The sequence below is a fragment of the Salvelinus fontinalis genome, chromosome 9 (assembly GCF_029448725.1).
Source record: "Salvelinus fontinalis isolate EN_2023a chromosome 9, ASM2944872v1, whole genome shotgun sequence".
Lineage (NCBI taxonomy): Eukaryota > Metazoa > Chordata > Actinopteri > Salmoniformes > Salmonidae > Salvelinus > Salvelinus fontinalis.
This window is the reverse complement of record NC_074673.1, coordinates 60,911,573-60,934,251: the sequence shown is the minus strand read 5'-3', so window position 1 is coordinate 60,934,251 and position 22,679 is coordinate 60,911,573. Positions and strand designations below refer to the sequence as shown.

At 40.1% G+C, this 22,679-nt stretch overlaps 1 protein-coding gene across 1 annotated transcript; it reads left to right on the top strand.

The window, feature by feature from the left end:
* Positions 1 to 8,895: 8,895 nt before the first annotated feature.
* On the top strand, positions 8,896 to 22,030 carry LOC129861806 (pituitary homeobox 1-like). Its single transcript, XM_055932959.1, has 4 exons — positions 8,896 to 8,941; positions 17,560 to 17,709; positions 18,775 to 18,977; positions 20,567 to 22,030. Exons 1-4 carry the CDS (start codon positions 8,896 to 8,898, stop codon positions 21,113 to 21,115), a joined length of 948 nt encoding a protein of 315 aa, XP_055788934.1. The 3' UTR covers positions 21,116 to 22,030.
* The last annotated feature ends 649 nt before the right edge of the window (positions 22,031 to 22,679 follow it).

The window sequence follows — 22,679 nt, the reverse complement described above, 5'->3', positions numbered from 1 at the left end:
CCTGTGTCCTTCTGAAAAACACATTGTGTGCTTCCCAAATGGCACCCTGTTCCCTATATAGTGCACTACTTTTGACTAGGGTGCATAGGGCTATAGGATGGGAATAGGTTGCCACTTGGGACACATCCATGGATGACTTGTTTGGACGTGATACATGACCATTGGCTCCGACCAACGTGATGCCGGTCACAGTGAGAAGCATTGTGTTGTGAGAAAATTCAATATGCCATTGATTTATTGTTAGTGGACAAACATGGGTGGTGTCACTGATCAAATACACGGTGAGGTTTCATTCGGGTCTGTAAATAAACACCGTTTTCTAATGAATGATTCATGTCACGAGTAAGCCAAGAATATGCCACTTCCGTTGGGTAACCTATGTACATTCCACTTGTTCTGATGAATGAACTCTCCTTCGAGTTAAATGATGAATAAGTCGGGTAGTTTCAACTCTGTGACCTGGAGATACAGGATATTACCATAGGTTATGACCACATCACAATAGGCCGTTGTACCTATCGAAACACAATTGGCTATGTGTGTCAAGAAAAAGAATGAACACGTGTTCTTTGTAGAACATGCAATTCATGAACATAATGGGTTATATTTCACTTATGCATATGGAAACGATTCACAGCTATACTATTCTTACGTCATTTCATTCCTTGAATGACGTAAACTGTCCTGAGCATTGGGTCCACAGAACAAAATACATGTTTAACATTTCTTCTGCCAAAAATGTCCCCTAATGCTCTTCAAGGAATACTGGGCAACCTCCAAACCTGTGTCCTACTTACTAACGAGGTAAATGTTGGCCATCGGTCTGACTGTCTTCATTGACTGAAAACAGAAATGTTTGTTTTCACATCTTCTAACGCACTGATTTATCCTGTCCGCACGGCCCTTTGCAGGTTTCCACCTGTGTCTCTTCTTGATGGTCCCTCTTCCTGAATGTTTGCTCTCTGTCATGGCACGCCTTTGGTTTCACTGAGCAGGCTCTGAAGGCTTTTGAATCATTTCTCCCTCCTTTTTTGTTTGTCTTTTGACAGTCCCTCGTTCTTGTGTGACGATTCACAATGCGGCCCCAGCCTGCTCACCTTTTCAGGGCTCCTGAAGTGAAGTGAAGGCGACTCCCCCGCGGCCAGTCATCCTTCCCAGAGCTGCACGGACCTGTGGCAGTGCAGGCCGCTCACTTTGTCTCCGTGTTTGTCCCCCAAAAACGTCAAAATGTATTTTTGGGAACGGTAATGTTGACATAATAAATATTGCTGTCTCAGAGAATACAAATGACCTGTAGGCAGAGGCGAGCCTCGGGCTGGATTTCCCTGGCTGGATGCCTCTGTCTCATTCTCAGATCTCCTGTCAATGGTCCTGAGACACATATCAGACTTCTAGCACAACACCAGAGCCTGACTGCCCTCCTTTAAGCACCTCTGACAGTTCTCAGGGCCTGAGTTGTTACCCTCCCATGTTCAGAGTGGGTTCAGAGTGGGTGTCAGTCTGTCCACGTGGAAAACAACCTGATGAGAATCTGCAGAGCTACACAGAGCTACTGGGAACTCATTTCCCCACTGCAGCAGGCTCTGAAAATGGAGAGGTGAAGGAGAGACGGATGGAGGGGAGGGGGAAAGTGGTAGGTAGACTGAGAAATGGAGGAGGGGATGGGGGGCAAGGTACAGTGAGAGAGAGAGGGGAGTGGAGAGTGAGAGACGGTAGTCCCTAGACACACAGAAACAGGGAACGTGTTGTTGTGTTCAACCAGGGGCCTGAATGACAAGCAAAGTGACAGAGCCAAAGATACCACTTCAGTGACCAAGCCAAAGATAGAAAGAGAGAGGGAAAGGGTAGGGGACACTTTCCTCTTTTTAGGTGGAGTGGGGACTGGAGGATGTGTGTGGAGAGGTGGGGTGGGGGGTAGTAGGGCTCTAAGTAGGATGGAGCTGGGCAATGCTATCCCAAACACAGTCGAGACCAATAAGCCTCTACCATAAATAGCAGAGCCCACAGAGCGGCAGCCAATTCCGGTGCACTGTGTGCCATGCAAGAAGTTACAAACCAGATGTTGGCGCGCGGGTAAATAAAACAATATATCACGAGTGTGCTAAAGCCATCAGTCCATCCAGAAGATGAAAAACGACCTTGTTTTTGTGCAACCAATATCAGCATAAATGTCCTGTATCTCATAGCTGACTAGGAATGAGATGTCCCAGTTCTGTATTCCCTCCTATACCAAACTCTGTTGATGAAATAATGGTTTTAATCCTCTGTGGGAGGCCGCCCATATTACAGCACACTGTACTGTTGCTATACGTGTGCCTGACTACTTAACAGGACTGTGACTCCCATTCAGTTTATATTACCATTTAGTAGAGATGCTGATGCACATACTGTATACAGAGTTGGGGGACATAAAGGATATTGGGTGGCAACCTCACAGAGCTGCTGGTGTTACTGTCTGTGTTTCTGGTAGATTCCCTCTTAGTTGCGTTGGGTTGATGTTCTGATAGAAACATTGGAAGTCTGATTTGGATCGTAGCAAAGCCAGGGAGACGAAGGAAGTTTGGGAAAGAAAGTGATAAAGGACGCTGGTCTTTTCTTGAGATGATCTGCGTGCCGGACCTGTTTGTGTTGCACATCTCCGAGCCCCGTGTAATCAAAGAAACGCTAACTTCAGAGCCCATTGGAAATTCTGACCTCGCCGTTTTCAACACACGTCAAGGGACTCCGGTGACTATTAACAGAGCAAACAGGTGTATGACATCACTCTGCGCTAGCATCATTTTGAAGTGGATATCCATAAAGAAACCCTATGACGTAACATATGCTTGTCTGTCTTTCTTTGAGTGACTCTGTTCTGGGTTAGCTTTAGGCCGGCTAACGCCAGAAAAGCTACCCGGTGTCAATCGCATGACCTTGATTGATTTGACAGAATCTGGACTATGCACCTTCTCTCTGGTCCTCACATAACGGAAACAAAACTTGGAATTAATGCTATGAGCTGTGATTGGCCTCAATGTTTTGATTATTTGATGCTACGGTGAGAGAACTGTTTGATACAGTACATCAGATCTACACTCTTACAAAAAAGGTGCTACATAGAACCATATAGGGTTCTTTGGTTTGTCCCCATGGGGCAGGGGGGGGGGCAGAGTAATTCCAAAGAGGGCCTAGTGTCTGCAGGTTTTTGTTTTTTCCTTTCAATTAAGAACTAGACAACCAGGTGAGGGGAGTTCCTTACTACACTGAAAAAATATAGAAACATGTAAAGTGTTGGTCCCATGTTTCATGAGCTGAAATAAAAGATCCCAGCTCAGGAGTATTTCTGTCTGTAATCAAGCCCTTTTGTGGGGAAAAACTCATTCTGATTGGCTGGGCCTGGCTCCCCAGTCAGTGGGCCCACCTAAGGCTGCACCCCTGCCCAGTCATGTGAAAACCATAGATTAGGGCCTAATGAATTTATTTCAATTGCAAAGTGTTCTACTTTGAACCCTCTATGTAGGGTTCTTCATAGAACCCATTGGTACTGTATATGGGTCTACCTAGAAACCTCTATGAAGGGTTCTACGGAGAACTATTTTGTCTTTGGAGGATTCTTCTTAGAACTGTCTATGAATGGTTCTACCAGCCTTATTAACCTTTAAAATGTTATTCTTTATGACAAAAATTGCATACATCATAAGGCCTTTCTTTGAAGTTAAACCCAAACACAGTGGTCTGCTTGCAAAATGCTGTGTTATTCCTATTTTTTTTCAATCACCCCCAACCTGCATTCACAATGACTGCCAGGGTAGGGATATTTTTTCCCTGAGACTACCTCAATAATTTCAACTGGAACAACCATCCCAGTAACGGGTGCAATACGTCCGCCTACTAACAGATTGAATTAGTTAAGAAAAATGTATGTTATTTATCTTTGTGTAGCATAACATTTATCAACCAATCAATGTACATGCAAAAACAAATATTAAAACAAACAATTCTTTAAATCACCCGGCAAAAGAGCATGCTGGGAAATATGATATATGGTTCTATGTAGAACCCTTCTTCCTTTCCAAATAATCTTTATTGCCTTCCAAAGAATCATCAATGAAACCTTTCTCCCCATAACAGTTATTCGGATGTTAAAGGTTCTATGTAGAACCCTTCACCTTACAAAGAACCCTTCAAAAAAGGGTTCTTCAGATCAAAACAGTTCTTGGTAGAATCCTATCCCTCCACAAAGAACACTTTTGAAACCCTTTTATCTATAAAAGTGTATTAATGCCAGAACCCCAGGCATGACCAGGCATGACCGCAGTCAGGATTGGGAGTAACTGTTTACATTTTTTTTTTAACTGTAATCAGTTATGTTGCCAGCAAAAAAAATGTAATCACATTACAAATACTTTTCAAAAACGAGATGACTTATTGGATTACTTTTTAATTAAGGATGTTTTGGAGAAAAAAGATACATTAGGACACCTTTCTCTTTCTCAATGACATACTGTATATTTGAGTATTGAAAAAGGTGCAAGTTTAAGTTTGTTCCACTCGAGCAAGTCTGAGCACAAGTCAGAGACCACTATGATGACACACCAAATGTGTTTCATGGATATTCTTTGTCTTCTTCTAATGCCTCTTAAGGTGAAATTAATCAGAATACTTTACAGAGTTTTGGTACTCCAAAAGTTACGTTACTGATTACAATTTTGGACAGGTAACTAGTAACTGTAACGGATAACATTTAGAAAGTAACCTACCTAACCCTGACAACAGTGTAATATATGTTGACACACACACACACACACACACACACACACACACACACACACACACACACACACACACACACACACACACACACACACACACACACACACACACACAGAGACTATGGGGTGCAGCTTGTTATGTAGTCTACTTCTGGAGTGTGTATGACTAGCTCTGTTATTGACAAAACCTATATACTTCATGGGGTCACAACCACCACCTGAAGTCAGGCAACAGCAGGGCTGGTTCCAGCCACCACACCAAAGGGGCTAAATCCTCTATCTATTCACACAGGAGAGGAGATGAATGCACTGTGTCTGTCCCAAATGGAACCCTATTCCCTATATAGTGCACTACTTTTGACCAGGGCCCATAAGGCTCCCATAGGGCTCCCATAGGGCTCTGATAGGGTTCTGATCAAAAGTAGTGCACTATAAAAAGGAATATGGTTCCATTTGGGACACACACTGTTTCACCTCCAGAGTAGCACTTACCTCCCAGTCACTGCGTAATTACTGCATTTGCTGCTTAATTATAGTTATATGTCACAGGACTCATAATTTTGCAATGCGTGTCTGACAGGTAGACAAATATACACACACCATTGTCTGGCTGACCACAGTTGCGTACAAACTGCACAGGGTCAAATACTGGATGGGTCATTCTTTGTTCATATTTCTACAGGGAAAGTATATCAGAAAGTTTTCTAGGTTAATTTTACTGCTTATTGCCAGGCACTAGGAAAATATATGCTAATAATAATATTAATAATAACAGTTATCATTAGTATTAGTAGTACTAGTAGTAGTAGGCTGGTATTAGTAGTAGTAGTAGCATCATCAATATAGGCTACATGTGCCAGGGCAATCCATCATCCAAAACTAGTTATAAATAATAATAATAATTTGGCCACCCTTTAGAGTAGATGTCATTCCTGTTCATCTTTTCTGTTGTATTGTCATCACATGTTAAGGTTGAATGATGACAGTTTTGTAGCTTCAATGAGGCTAACAGTGGTGTAGAGCCTACTGTCTGCAAATACCAAAGTTGGAATAGTTACCACTTTAATACTGTATGTACCAGCAAAGATAATACTATATTAGAACATGTAATATGCATAAACATTCAATCAACATTTTACTTTGCAGTATTCAAACATAACATAATGAACAGGAATTACATTTATGCTAATGCAGGACCGGAAATAACTATCTGAAGCCACGCCTCCAATCTGATAGGCTGCCAACGCTACAGTATATTATTAAAAAGGTTAAAAATGTAACCCCTCCCATCACAAAAAGGTTCCGGTTTGAATCTTTAGACAGGGGTTCCTCACCCCGACTAAGCCATGGGTACACATGTAACAAGGTCTATTAGCCCATATACTCGATAGTAAAATGACACAAACGTTTTTTTTCCGATATTCTTTCGATTTCGATTATTAATCTAAACAGGAGATACTGGCAGATTAGTCCAATTAGCCTATACATACAACCAGTATAAGGATTCATTAATTAGGCCTGTGTTAATATTTATTTCAAATTCAAAACATGTTTCTCTGCTCGTACTGCCTAATAAATAAACGAGTTATTACCTTTCATTGGGCTACATTTAATATGTTATTTTAAATACTTTGAAAATGTATAATAGCAAACATTTCATACAGAACATGAATACGTGTATAGCTTATAAGGCTAGACAGCACGCTGCTGACAATAGCCGAGCTTCGTAAAATATAACCTTTATTTAACTAGGCAAGTCAGTTAATTAAGAACAAATGATTTTTTTCAATGACGGCGTACCCCGGGCCAATTGTGCACCGCACTATGGGATTCCCAATCACGGCCAGATGTGACACAGCCTGGATTTGAACCAGGGACTGTAGTAACACCTCTTGCACTGAAATGCAGTGCCTTAGACCGCTGCGCCACTCGGGAGCCAAAATTCTGTTCTAGCATTAATGCTGAGCAAATGTTATTTTCTGATATACTGATGAGAATATAGGCTGCCTAAAGAAATGTTGAGGGTAAATTCACATAGGCATACAAATACCAGTGGCTCATTCATAAAAAAGGAAAATGTATTTAAAAGGGAAATGATGAGCTGCATGCGTTATGACATTTTGCATTGTGACCAAGTTAAATCAAATGAAAAACCTATTTAATGGCCGTGTACCTTATTAGTATGTACCTTAATGTTTGCAACTGGTTTGAAAAGGAGGGTAAATGTCGTGTAATAAAATGTGGTTTAAATAGTCGCAAATGATAAATGAAGCGTTTAAAGCAATACGTGCATCTGCTGGAAGCATAATTCATTTTCAGTGAGAATTGTTATTTAATGCGCAATTCTAATGGAACTATAGCTACCCGAACCGAGCGAAAAAAGAAAATACTAAAACTAAATAGATCGATTTTTTACATTATATTATCTTTCCAAAATGCATTTTAAGTGCTTGCATATGTTATATTGTTAGTATTTTGTTCAAAATGTAGAGTAGGCTAGATAGCCTATACAAAATAAACCCTATTTTCCCCATGTCGAGGAAGGCTATTGGCTATAGCCTATATCTTCTCCACCAGAAATACAAAAAAAAATCAAAGGAATTCACGAAACATATTGATATTCAAAACCATTTGTTTAGGGTTTTCTCAGCCTTCAAAAAGATCAGCTGCTTGCACATCTCCTCACCGTAGGCTAAATGCGCATTGCTGTCGTGTGGTTCGCCGCCGTGACGTCACCGGGACAAGAGAAAGGTCTCCAGAAGAAAACACGAAGCGACGCGGAGAAGCTACCAAAGCGCGTACTTGGACACAGCATATGCCCGCACTTACGTGGATCTATTTCACACCTGCATGGGGACATAGTAAAGATTTGTTTGTTTATTTTCTGGGAATTAACTGAATTAACTGGTGAGTAGGCTATTCGAGTTGTGCAGAAAATATATGCCTTGATATGCCTTGATATGTATTAATTTGTTTTGTTTTTTATTTAATCTGGCAAGTCAGTTAAATCGATACAGTGCCTTAGAACGCTGCGCCACTTGGTCCCCCCAAATTATAAGACAGTGACTCGGATTGCATGCTCTTATTGTGTCCAAGTGTACAAGGCCTCTCCAGTCTATGTCAAGTGGAGGATGCATAGGCTTCGAGCCAGTGGAGGTTTTTGAGGGAAGGACGGCTCACAATAACAGCTGAAACGGAGCAGATGGAATGGCATCAAACACATGCAAACCATATGTTTGAAGTATTTGATACCATTCCACCGATTTCGCTCCAGCTACTACCAAGAGCCGTCCTCCCCAATTAAGGTTCCACCAACCTCCTGTGTTTTGAGTATTACGCATGGGCATGCATTGGCTTTTGTAGGAGAAGATTACAAACCTTGGCAGGGAATATAGGTGGGGTGTCGCGATAAAATGTTGAATTGAATAATGTTTTTATGAATGAGTACATGGATGACAATAGGCTCCGACTAGAAGACGTTTGAGAAATAACAATATTACATGAGAGGTGAGTTGTCAGAAGAAATACAACCTCATATCATAAGAGGATGTAATAAAAAATACCTCTTAATCAGTGAATGTACTCCTATTATGTTACTAATCTGACTGTGTGTGTGTGTGTGTGTGTGTGTGTGTGTGTGTGTGTGTGTGTGTGTGTGTGTGTGTGTGTGTGTGTGTGTGTGTGTGTGAAGATAAAAGAGGTTATGTGTTTACATCACGTTAAAGATCAACTTTTGCAACGGTATCTCTGACTCTTTTAAAACTTCAGCATAATTCCAATGGATGAATAAGTGTAGCCAAAGACAGCCAAAAAGGACTCTATTATTATGAATAAGTGTAGCCAAAGACTCAGCCAAAAATGACTCTATTATTATGAATAAGTGTGGCCAAAGACTCAGCCAAGACTCTATTATTGAGCGTATTTCACAAGTTGTGCACGAATTTGTGTCGTTATATTTTCATTTCTACTAAGCAAAAGGAAACGTGCGTAAACGCTATTCAGTGGAGCCAATGCTATAGGCCAATATTATCCCTGATTAAAGTGAATTTGTCAATAGGCTACAGATGAGAAGGTTACAATGACGACCCCGTGTAAATAATATGATGGTGAATGTACATTGTTATTTTGTTTTTCAGGCATCTAAATGGAACTTGTTTTGTCGAAGAATGTAATCCCTTGCGGAAATACAGGTATTACTGCATACTTGACCGTTACTTCTTTTAGACTTTTGTAACATTTTACTGGTCAAACATGGTTTATTATGCATTCATAAAGCCTGGGCAAATACTATAATATATGCCACCACAACGCAATGCCCGTTAACAAGCAGCTTATAAACGAACATGGTGCTGAGAATAGTTTTTTTATGCTCCATTGACAGCCTATGCATGCATAATAGAGCCTTCATCATACCCATAGGCTAGTATTCTCGGGTTATATGCATCGCTGGAAATCTTCGAGGTTCATGCTTCGTTATGAGGGATTTGTCACATGACAGACATATTTTGTCTGTATGCTGCCTTACTGCGGCAAAAGCGGCTACTTCAATTGTTTGACTAGGCTACATCCATAACTAGTTGATTGCGTAAATGTAAATTACACTGGTAATTAAATATCAGGGCATGGGTGGCCTTTTAGATAGGATATAGCCCTTATGGGCAAACATTAGCGAAGATACCCGTTCAATTTATTCTTGTGGTTTGCATAGCCTACAGATTTCTGGTAGGTATTTGCCAAGAATATATTAAATCAATCAGGTCGAGAGTATTCGTTAAAACCGTTTGTTTGAATACACTTTTATTCTGCCTAATTACGCAGTATCACAGAAATACATGTGGACGGAAATCATTGACCGATCATAGTAAGTTATTGTCGTGCTTTCGCATGTTTTCCCATGTCTGATCAGTCCATTTAAGCGAGAAATATACGCAGTGGCGACCAGTAATTCAGGGCAGTCTGTTTTGAGCCCCACATTTTTAGCTAACAACAAATTATATACATATAAATATATAAATATATATACAGTTGAAGTCGGAAGTTTACATACACTTAGGTTGGAGTCATTAAAACTCGTTCAACCACTCCACAAATGTCTTGTTAACAAACTATAGTTTTGGCAAGTCGGTTAGGACATCTACTTTGTGCATGACACAAGTACTTTTTCCAACAATTGTTTACAGACAAATTATTTCACTTATAATTCACTGCATCACAATTCCAGTGGGTCAGAAGTTTACATACACTAAGTTGACTGTGCCTTTAAACAGCTTGGAAAATTCCAGAAAATAATGTCATGGCTTTAGAAGCTTCTGATAGGCTAAATGACATAATTTGAGTCAATTGGAGGTGTACATGTGGATGTATTTCAAGGCCTACCTTCAATCTCAGTGCCTCTTTGCTTGACATCCTGGGAAAATCAAAAGAAATCAGCCAAGACCCCAGAAAAAAAATTGTGGACCTCCACAAGTCTGGTTCATCCTTGGGAGCAATTTCCAAACACCGGAAGGTACCATGTTCATCAGTACAAACAATAGTACGCAACTATAAACACCAAGGGACCATGCAGCCGTCATACCACTCAGGAAGGAGTGTCTCCTAGAGATGAACGTACTTTGGTGCGAAAAGTGCAAATCAATCCCAGAACAACAGCAAAGGAACTTGTGAAGATGCTGGAGGAAACAGGTACAAAACTATCTGTATCTACAGTAAAACGAGTCCTATATCGACATAACCTGAAAGGCTGCTCAGCAAGGAAGCGACTGCTCCAAAACCGCCATAAAAAAAGCCAGACTATGCTTTGCAACTGTACATGGGGACAAAGATCTTACTTTTTGGAGAAATGTCCTCTGGTCTGATGAAACAAAAATAGAACTGTTTGGCCATAATGACCTGGTGTACATCACAAAATAGATGGCATCATGAGGATGGATAATGACGTGAATATATTGAAGCAACATCTCAATACATCAGTCAGGAAGTTAAAGCTTGGTCGCAAATGAGTTTTCCAAATGGACAATGACCCCAAGCAAACTTCCAAAGTTGTGGCAAAATGGCTTAAGGACAACAAAGTCAAGTTATTGGAGTGGTCATCACAAAGTTTTGACCCTAATCCCATAGAAAATGTGTGAAAAAGTGTGTGTGAGCAGGGAGGCCTACAGCAGCGCTGTCTGGAGGAATGGGCCAAAATTCACCCAACTTATTGTGGGAAGCTTGTGGAAGGCTACCCAAGTCAAACAATTTAAAGGCAATGCTACCAAATCCTAATTGAGTGCATGTAAACCTCTGACCCACTGGGAATGTGATGAAAGAAATAAAAGCTGAAAGAAATCATTTTCTCTACTATTATTATGACATTTCACATTCTTAAAATAAAGTGGTGATCCTAATTGACCTAATAGAGGGAATTTTTACTAGGATTAAATGTCAGGAATTGTGAAAAACTGAGTTTAATAGGTTTGGCTAAGATGTTTGTAAACTTCTGACTTCAACTGTATATATTGCATATATGTTTCTTGGGGGTGCTTGCCTGTTTTGCATGTTATTTTGGCATTAATACGGTGCACATATCAGTTTGCAAACAATTTAAAAAATAAAAAATAATAATTGAGTTATTAAAGCTGCATACAAACATAGTCTCTTTTTTGCTTTCAGCTCCAAAATGCAGGTGTTTCAGCCTAACTTAGTGCTTTCTGTGGTGGTGCGGCAGCCAGCGTAGGGGTTGTTAATGTTCTCTAGTTGTGCCATGATTGGCTCAGTGTTCTGTCACTCATGGGGACACTACATCACCGCCAAGTCCGAGGGTAGAGCTAGAAAATGTTAGGCCCTTGGGTGCTGCCATAGAGTTACATTAGAAGTGCCCATCCAAGAAGGCTCGAGATAAAATGACGCCAAATCACGTTATATCTACAGTAGCTTTGATTAGACTGACATCATACTTTCAAGTCGACATTCAACTGGCAAATCATTTTAAATCGATGTCATATGAATAGAAATAATGAAGAGAAATTATAGATAAAAAGTATCAGCGCTCATCGGCCATTGGACATAAACATTACACAACAAGTTGGAAATCGCAAATTCAACAATGAATGTTTTGGAAGTAATCAGTTGCTAACTGCAAGCATTGCAAAGCAATCACTAGCCATGTATTCAAAGAGTGGTCCCAAATCACTGTAAGGTCCCAAATTTGCGATTAAGGGTCTCTTTTCCAAGCTTAAAATTATAAACATTCAACATTGGCCATGTTGTCAATGAAGCATGATTTGTGCCAAGCTCAAAACAACTGTTAACTTGGAAACTGGGAAATCTGACTTCAGTGACTTCAGGACAACTAGGAGCTTGGGGAAAAAAACGAGCTCTGACTGGGAAAATACGTTTTGAACGGTCATCCAACTTGGCATTGTAAATCTGGAACTCTGGCCTCTATTTTAGAGTTACGACCTGAAGATCACTGATGTCCTCATGATTCGACCTTGTTATATTGACTACTTCTGTTCTAGCTCGCTCATTAATGTCTTAATCGAAATTACATATTGCCTCTTATCCACGTTTGTCCCCTTATAGTTTGCACATCTCAATTGTCAGTGGAAACCATATGTGTTTAAGCAAGTCAGACACATCAGCTATGATTATTAATTAAGGCAGTAAATGAGGCTGAATGAACTGTTTCGCTGCCAGACAAGGCTCCGCTGATAGCAGGGTGTAGCAGTGGTAAGGTGTTGGGACTGCTGTTGGGACTCTGCTGTTGGGAAATCTTTATGTTGGCCCTAACCGTTTGTGGGCACCGTTTGTCACCGTTATAGTGCAATTAACGTATTGTTTCGGGTTTTGTTGTGGCTTTGCTGGCATGCATCCCACTTTCTTTTTTTTTGCCCCACCAAGATTTACATGCTAAAATCGCCACTCAGCATACGTAAAATATTGATGAGGACGTAACATAACTTTTTACTTGCATGGCCTATAGGCTATTGAAGAGAACACGAGGCAAGAGTGATGTAACGTCAATGAATCTAAATCAGACTGAAGCAACATGGTACAAAGTAATAGCCATTAATTCGTGAGTGTGATGATGGAGCCATTTCGAATGAAACATTTGTTCAAATGTCCGGGTGGTTATCGGGAATGGGTCACACGGCCTTGGACCAACTATCCACTCCAGATTGCGGAGATGTGATGATCGCTAAATCAATAATGTCATTAAATCCATAGTCTTTTCCAGTTACGCACGGTGTCCGATTATATTCGAGACCCAGTGTTTTCGTTGCCCCTTGAGTGTTTTGTTTTTACTAAGACAAAAAGGACACGAAAAAAAATACTTTTTGGTTTGGTTTGTGATTAACGACGATAGTTGAGTTTATTTTCAGTCATCCGAAAAAAGATGACTGTTTATATTGCTACTGCCCTTTAACCTGTCTTGGTGGATGAAAAGGGTTTTGTAAACCATCCCTTCCGCAAGTGGCAAGTGCCATATATTTGAAAACGCATTATCAGACGAGCCAACGATAGGCGCATGAAGGCCAATAAGAACGTTCAGCACCAATGTATTTGCAAAAATATCAACAGATTAGGCCTATGATATAAATTGTCAATAAGATAACATTAACAGTCCTGCCTCTGACGTAGGCTAGGAGCCAAAGCTCAAAAGGATGCTGACTACATCTCTGTTGGTAATTACTTATGATGAGCATCTCTAACACACAGAGGCAAACATTCATTTGATTGTGCATAACCTTTATTTAACTAGGCGAGTCAGTTAAGAACAAGTTCTTATTTTCAATAACGGCCTAGGAACAGTGGGTGCATTTCCTTGTGCAACCTTTCGTTACTAGTCCAACGCTGTAGCCACTAGGCTACCTGCCGCCCCTCTCTTTAAACCACTTCACCGCGAGGACCCCCTACTGAGACTTTCGAGGCGCCCTCGAACATGTTCGATTTCACGGCAACTCACATTAGACTTGTTTTGAACGGTTAGAGATTGGTTTCTGAATAGTTTAGACCTCTTGATTAATTAGCTGAGATGTTTGTGTGGCATGGGTGTTCCTCTTGATTTTATGTTGCTGGCTCAGTTCTTCCCTTTACCAGGGTTTGACAGTTGAAAGGCAATACCTACATTAATTGAAAAATGTTTTGTTTCTAGATTATGTGAAATGTAACTTCAATTGACCCCAATTCACAGCCTTGAGAGTGGACGCACCAATAAGGCAGATGCCTTATACTTCGTTGATGTATATGATTCAGTTGTTTTATTGATAAGGTATGAGCGTAGACCTACTTCCGGATGAAAGCATGGCGTGCATTCAATGGTCAAGAAAACTCATTTTCCAAAGAGGTTCAATAGCCTACATAAAAACAACATTGCATTAAGCATGGCGAGGAACCTGAACAAATTAATGAAAAAGTAAGTGATTGTTGAAAGGTTGCACAATTGTCTTTTGAAGGACCCTTAAGGGACTCTTTCCAGTTCGACAGGGTCTCATGCCAAAAGTAAATCGCATGAAATGAATCGGAACGTCAAAGGTTCAGGCTGCTGGCCAGTCACTATGGAAGGGGAACGGAAGGGTCATGGCTAGAAGGGATCCAGTTTTTGGCAAATTAACATCAGATTTGAATTTTAGTAGCTGGTTATGAGAACTTACTCAGCAGGTTAGGATCATTAACGTAGCAGGTTAGGATAATTGGGTTAAGGTTAGGAAAGGGGTTTGGGTTAAGGTTAGCTAAAATGCAACATAAAATGCAAAAATAATAACTTTTGACGTTAATTTGACAAAAGCTGGAAATCTTCTAGCCATGACCCTATGGTTGGGGGAAGCTCTAGTCTAGAACGCACATTCCATTTTGCTTAGGAGTATATTAAAACTCTCTCCATGGTTAAAGTAGTCAAAAGTGAATGTCTTTGTTGTAAAACACTGGGAGTGTGCTTCATTTACTATCATTCTAAATTATAATACAGATTTTTTTTTGTCATGTAAACTTTGTATCACGCCAATTTCCCAAATGTGGACAGTTTGTGTTACTACATTACACACGCTCGCAATTTCACTACATACAATTGAGTGGAATTTCACATCCTTTTTGCTTCAGATTCGTAATGTTAATATACAAGTTCACAGTCATCACGAATACATTACATCGATTTCTTTAAACAGATGAATAATTTAATAATAATAATCATTTTAATGAACTATATTTGGTTTGGGACCGTTGATTGTGTTAAACATGCCTCTCCGTTGCAGGATTTTGAACGCCGTTATAATGTTTAAACTAAATTGCACAGAACATTCGGTGAGCTCTTTTGATAACAGTCGATGGCAGCACACCAATAGGCCTACACTGGTTTGAGAGTCAAACTATCACTTAAATAATAGCCAAACCTTGCCAGTGTTGACATCCTATGCCGGGTCGTGATTCGTTGGTTAAAACTGTTTTGTTTCTGTCCAGTTTCGGCAGCCTCCTCGAATCTCCATCTGACATGTCTTCAACAAATTCTCTTCTAACCAGTCATGTAAAAAGTATTCTCAGATTCCATGTGGCGTTTGAATAGTGTTAGTTTAAACAGCGCATACACCCCAAACGTTGCCCCCTGTACCATTTATTTCAAGATGATATCGATGGAAGTGACTAATAAAAATAAAAGTGTACGCACTGCGTTGGTGACCCATTTGAATCAAAATGCAACAATTCCAAAAGTAGCTAGGTATCTTTCCACGTTGTTGTCTAACCTCTAATGTTTTGTGGACAACGTGATTCACATGATTCTCTATTCCGTGTGGTTTTTTAGCTGTGTTCGTTTGTTTTAACATGACGTGTAACCTCCTCCCTCTCGTTCTATTGATTTCAAGGTGATAATCAATATATGTGTGACTGACAAAAACAGTGTTGCGTTTCTTTTTATGTTGGGGAAACCCGTTACAAAATGAACTGTCTTCTGCAGGTTGTCCTTGAACCAGTAATGTCAAAAATACTGTATATCCAGTGTCCATGTGGTTTTTGAGTTTTGGAATTTCAACAGCGCATTGGCCTACAACCTGATTTCCCCCCTAATCGATATGAGTGATTTGTTGCCAATTGTGAAAACAACAGGGGTTTTGGTGCGTGTGCAGTTTATATGGTGCTCGTTTAAAACAAATACGTTATCTGACACGTGAAAACTGTGTTTTGAAATTGGACTATTTATCAAAATGTATCGTCAACAGGAAGCAGCGACAGCCTCATCCTCATTTTCAACCTACATTTCCGGAACATGCCTATAAATTGAGATTTCAACATTCATTTTTCAACGGAATTGTACTTAATCATGTAAATACTGCAGAATAATTCCAAAAACGTGCTGTGCATTATTTATTTTGATGCCTACAATAATCTAAAACGCTTAGCACTTGCGCTTGCAACAAGGCTTGGAGATCGTACGCAATGCCTAAAACAAAATACCTGGCCAATGTAATTGTAATACTGCATGTTATTGGGACCATAAAATCATCTAAAACCAAATAATAGTTACAGATATGTTTATGCAAATCCAGGATTTTGACACTGTGCGCGCCTTGTCTTCATTCTTTGTCATTCAACTTAAAACGAGTTTGCATTGTGTTTGCATATTGTTATTATTGTTTAAGTGATTGATAATGGTGTTGATTTCCTAGCATGGTTTACTATTTTCCGTTTGTTTTAACGCTACAGTGAGTGACAGACATTTCACTTAAATTACGGGAAAATATGCTACTGTCAATATGTCTAGAATATAATATAGAGCCTTTCTCCTTAAAAACAAAAACAAAACAAGGCCAACATAGGGAACACTGAGGTCGAAATGTAATATTTAAATATATTTAAATGAATAACAGACAATCTATTTTTGTGAATTTAATTCAAGATTGGAATCAAGTGGCCGGGCTCATAACTGTGTGATGTGACGTTTTATCTCTGTTCATCTCTGACCAACCATCAGGCGCCAATTATTTCACACACACACACACACACACACACACACACACACACACACACACACACACACACACACACACACACACACACACACACACACACACACACACACACACACACACACACACACACACACACACACACACACCACTTCATTCTTTTGACACAAGGTCTGCCTCACCTTCTTTTTTTAGGTGAATGTTTAGAAGGCCTGACAATAAACCTCATCAAATCGTCCCCACACATGAACTGATAGACTATTAGGGCTACGGCATATTTTGCAGCAGTGTCATTGTTTCATATACATAGGCTGCTAAATTATAAATTAGGTAGCCTACTTTCCATATATGTTTAGCCTTGAAAATAACAAGGCAGGCCCATATGCAAACGTTTATTGAGCTCAGTTCATATACGAGATATAAATTGCGTGTGTAGGCTCTAAGTTAACTAGGGCACCCAGCTGCAGGGCCGTTCCATTGCGCTGGAGCATATTTCAAACATGCCTGAATAAAGGGCCCATTTTCTTCCAAACTTTCTAAGGCAAGGTAACTTGCGGTTGCCTCATGCGCTCCGCTGGGATACCCCCAACCCCCGCCCCAATCCCCCCCCCCCCCCTCGCCCCCTTGACCCCCCCACACCGGGCATATCCCCACCAGCGGAATTTGAAAGCATTAGGCTGTCACTGCTGCGAGGAAAAGAGTCTGTTTATCTGGAGAACAAATTCATGAAAATCATTTTTGTTTTTAAATTCTTGCAATGGCAAGTGTTTGGCTACAGATGGAAATCTGAACATCCTTGTTGAAGTTTGAGAAAGCTCGTATATACAGGATTTAATACTTCTTTTTAATACGGCAACATTATTTTCAAGGTGGAATGAATTTGGACAGAAGCGCAGAGACCGCGAGACCCCCACCGACGCGCGACATGTCCTCTACGTTTCACTTGCCGAGAACTGCAAACAACACGCGAGAAACGTTGGAGAACTCAAGCAGCGAGTCATCAGATACTGAAGTAACAGGTACATTAACGGTGGAATGACATTGCATACTCTCATAATTGCTAGGTAGGCTATACAACATACATTTTTTGGTGTTAAACATTAAAGGCTAAAAAGCTACGTGTGTGTGTGTGTAATGTATTCGATATTAAGAGAAACTCACGTAGCTTACAACTTTGTCCAAAGCATTGAGCAATTACAAATATATTCGAAACACAAAGCACCTTCTGTGAATGAAATAAATAACTTAAATTGTCGTGTTTTAGTAGGCCCACTTTGATAACAATAAGTTTGCAGTTTGATCAAATCGAATATTTTCGGCATATTTAAACAAATGACATTCAGGAGTTACAATAATTGTTTGAAGTTATATTTTATAGTGCTCTTGCCGAATGTTTGGTCTTTTATATTCCACTCCTCCTCGTCAGTTGTACGATGTCAATATATATATACCTAATACTAAAGAGATAATAAGACGTAAGCCTACGAAGAATAGGGCTAGACAATGCATTCAGCATCTACAATATGGCTAGTTTGTTTTAAACTGATCTTTCTTCAAAATAAATATTGCCCTTCGGTACGTCTAGCTTTTTTAAAGGTATGAAATGAAGGCGTTCTTTTAAAGACACGCACGGACCAGATAATGAACTCTAAGACAAGACTGGACAGACGTTGCAACAAAAGCAACGTTCTAAGTTTACGCCGATTCATTCCTAACAGAGCGTCTAAAAGAATCAATATTGAACCCCGAGCAAATCTGTTCATGTTTGACGACCGTGAGAGCCTACTGGTGGTCTTTGTAGGCCTTACAGACTTTTGAAAGTCGACATTTACTTTAGTGATTTACGGACACTTCAAACAAGGTTAGGATCACCCTGCCAGATATAGTATGCTTTTCTGCTGCAGGAATAAACCATTTGTTAAAAAATTACACATGCGTTTCGTACATACTGCGTCTAGACTCATGAGATGAGATTGTACAGAAAACATTTGGGTGAGTGGCACCCCTCTGTGTAAAATCAAAGTAGTCTGACTCAGTATAAGCTACAGTACAATAACCAGAATTTATATGTTTGTTTTTCGCAGAAAAGGAGAGGAGTGTAGAACACAGAAGTGACGATGGCAACGCAGATGACCCCAAAAAGAAGAAAGCGAGGCGACAGAGGACTCATTTCACCAGCCAGCAGCTGCAAGAGCTCGAGGCCACCTTTCAGCGGAACCGCTACCCCGACATGAGCATGAGAGAGGAAATAGCCGTGTGGACCAACCTCACCGAGGCCAGAGTCAGGGTAAGTGAGTCGAGATGCGTTTTGGCCCGTGCTTAAAACGGGCGTATATTCAAAGGGACACCGTAAAGACGTGAATTAATGAAAGTACAAATCTGTCCATTTAAACCTGCTCTGGGTTTATTGCTTGACTTCAAGCCACCACTGGAATACCACTTGGATGATATCGTTGCAATAATTAACAATGATTACGAACTTTATGAGGTAGATCTTACGCTATAATTTCCCTCCATCTTGGGGGGTGCATTACACAACTGTATCATCGACTTTTGAAGACATTGTATCAACTATGTTTTTATATATACCTACAGTATCTGCGCCAATTCATTTAGAATATTTATTTCGGCAACAGTTCATTTTACATAGGTCTTATTATTGCTATCATGTGTATTGTTCACTACACATCCACTGTAACGTGTCCCTCTAGAAACGTTTTACAGCAGAAATGTTTAGTGTAGTGCAATGAGGAATATCATATTGCCATGCATACACATGTTCTTGCGAGTAATTGCACATTAGGCCTATGGAAAACCATTTTTGAAAAATTCCACCCAAACCACCTCAACAAATCGGGTGTTTTAATTTCAAGATAGGCAAGAAACAAGATAAGCTCGAGTTTTTTTGTATGTCTTGGGACTACAATTAGCGTATGTCCCATGTGTAAACGTACCAATACTTTTAAGCCTACATATCAAAACAGCAATGCACTAGTTAGTTGGCAAGAAGTCGACAATAAGGCCAATTAGCGCCTAATATAATTTTAATGTAGATCGTTTGATGGCTAATATATTATGATTATCCATACATCTATAGAATACTTCCAACATTTCGAAGAGGATCACAAACTCCTATTGACGCCCAAGCAGGAGGACATCATAACATTTACCTTAACTTATCCAACAGAAGTGAATTACACACACTCTTAAAATAGACGCACAAGAGAAACACATTTTTTTCTGGAACATTTTGTTCAGCGCAAGGGGCTGTGCAAACACTTCACGGTTATTGATAATACAACTATTGATAATAATGATTGTATGATAATTCGATCAGTAGCCTGCTAGGTTAGGCCTACATTTGGATGAATTTGATTGTCCATCGTGCCTATGCAGACGTGAGAGCGACGAGATGTAGGCCACAGCTAAAACACAATGACGAGGAGGCTTTTCGAGCTAAATATAACCCACCACTGTGCAGCTCGAAACTTATGGTGTCACATCGTTCATGTCTTTGTGAACAATTTATCTTTAGCCTACAACCGTTTGCCCCCCGGAAGACTATACATAGCCCCACTTCCAATTGTATACCCTAAGACTCCATTATAAAGTACAAACGAAGTGTTATTCTAATAAAAACATTAGAGAGCCAATTTTGTGAATTTGTGGCAAAAATATATTCTAGGTTTTTTAATCATTCATAGGTCTTGTTTGGCCCAGCCTAGGCTTTATGTTTTCTAGTTGACTGTTATGGATTGTATTATAAATGTTACAAGTAATAACATAATAACACAACTATTGTTATTATCATTACATTATAATTCTGTTATAGATCGCATGTTGAATACATGTTATCTTTTTCTCTTTGATCTTTAGGTGTGGTTCAAAAATCGCAGGGCCAAATGGAGGAAGCGTGAACGCAACCAGCAAATGGACCTGTGCAAGAACAGCTACCTGCCCCAGTTCAGTGGCCTCATGCAGCCCTACGACGACATGTATCCCGCCTACACCTACAACAACTGGACTAACAAAGGACTGACCCCGGCTAATCTGTCCACAAAGAACTTCGCCTTTTTCAACTCAATGAGCCCACTCACATCCCAGTCAATGTTCTCAGCTCCTAACTCCATCTCCTCTATGACTATGGCCGGAGGTATGGGCCACTCGGCTGTACCGGGAATGCAAACTGCGGGCCTGAACAACATCAGCAATTTTAACGGCATCGGCACCGCTACAATCAACTCAGCCATGTCCTCGTCGTCCTGTCCGTATGGGCCTCCCGGTTCCCCGTACAGCGTATACAGAGACACATGTAACTCTAGCCTTGCGACCCTGAGACTGAAATCGAAACAGCACCCAACTTTTGGATACAGTGGGTTGCAAAGTCCCGGGTCTAGCCTTAATGCCTGTCAATACAACAGCTGACGTATCAGCCGTGGTGAAAATAATTTGCGGACAGCTCTAAGCCTAGTAGCCTAGCCTACCTGCGAATGGAGCGAAAGACAACTAAACTGGATTAGTTGCAATCATTTATTTTTCAAATGAATTATGCGGTTTGTGGCCTATGTGTTTACCAATTAACTTGTAGGCTACAACAATTTACATGTCCATGTTTTTGGGATATAAAAGTGATGATGAAGACGTGTTAAGTTGCAACATTATACATTAGCCTACATAAGAAACAGACAAAGGGACTCCTATGCATGTTCGCTTACTTGCTTTGAGGGCTCAAACCCATTTGAACGTGACTTGTATTGGTCGAGGCCAGCGTTTCTCAAACTCGGTCCTGGGGACCCCAAGGAGTGCACGTTTAGTTTTTTGCCCTAGCACTACACAGCTGATTCAAATATTCAACCAAAACCCCCTTGGTGTCCTGAGGACCGAGTTTGGTCAACGCTGGCCTAGGCCCTGTACTCTTGGTCTGGGATTAGAAACAGTTTGGTAAACGCTGGCCTAAACCTGTACTCTTCGTCTTGGACTAGAAACAGTTTGGTAAACGCTGGCCCAAACCCTGTACTCTTGGTCTTGGATTAGAAACAAAAAAGTGCAACACATATAACTAGACATATCCGGACTCTGTAGAAGAACAATTGTATTGTACATAGCTTAGACTTTTGTTATGCTCATGTGCTTTACCGTTTATGCAGGGGGGGCCACTGGTCCACCCAATTGTGTCCTGTTTCTGACGCGTGACTTTACTTTTAAATGCTCTGTCTGGAGTATTTTCGTTTTATTTGTTTGCTAAAATAGAAATTCTGCATTTTTAACTTGGGTGCAAAGTGTTTTGTACGAGTTGATAATAATGTAAGATAAAGCAAAGTCCATTATACTGTATTCAAAAGGTGATTGAAAAGTAACTTCATGTGTTTATGGTAATATGTTTGAATAAACTACAGCAGAAAGAAGTGTATTTCAGATATTAAACAAGGGAAAAGGTATACATGACAAAAACATAATATGTTCCAAGTTTATGGAGTAAAAGATAGGAGTGCAAAAGTAAATAGTCTATATCTATAGCCTTCAATTAATTATTTCAGTGATGACAACTCAAACCAATCTTCACCCGCGCACATTTAAACTCCCCTAGAGCACGGGTTCCCAAACCTGACCATGTAAAAAAAAAAAAAAAAAGTGATATAATTACAAATGATCGGCGAAATTTTTTAATTAGGGCTATGAAAGTATTTTACAAATCAGTCTGACAGGACCTTTGACAGTATTTCAATCTGAAGCAGTATGGTGGTTTGAAGTGACTGAAATCAGAATCAGAAAGGAATTGGCAATCATTTTGTATGATATTCTGTGTAGAAAATAACTTCCCCCTGGGCACAGACGTCAGTTCAACGTCTAGTTTTTGATTTACATTTGGTTGAGTTGTCAACTAACGTGAATTCAACGTGAAATTAGCCAAACATTTCACCACGTCATTGAATTTAGGCTAAAGGTTGGGTAAAAAAAAAAAACGATATTCCCTTAGTTGGTGACTTTT

Coding starts and splice junctions, on each gene's coding strand:
- LOC129861806 (XM_055932959.1), top strand. CDS start 8,896: ATGGAACTTGTTTTGTCGAAGAATGTAATCCCTTGCGGAAATACAG. Junction 8,942..17,559: donor AATCCCTTGCGGAAATACAG/GTATTACTGCAT, acceptor ATTATTTTCAAG/GTGGAATGAATTTGGACAGA. Junction 18,978..20,566: donor TCACCGAGGCCAGAGTCAGG/GTAAGTGAGTCG, acceptor TTTGATCTTTAG/GTGTGGTTCAAAAATCGCAG.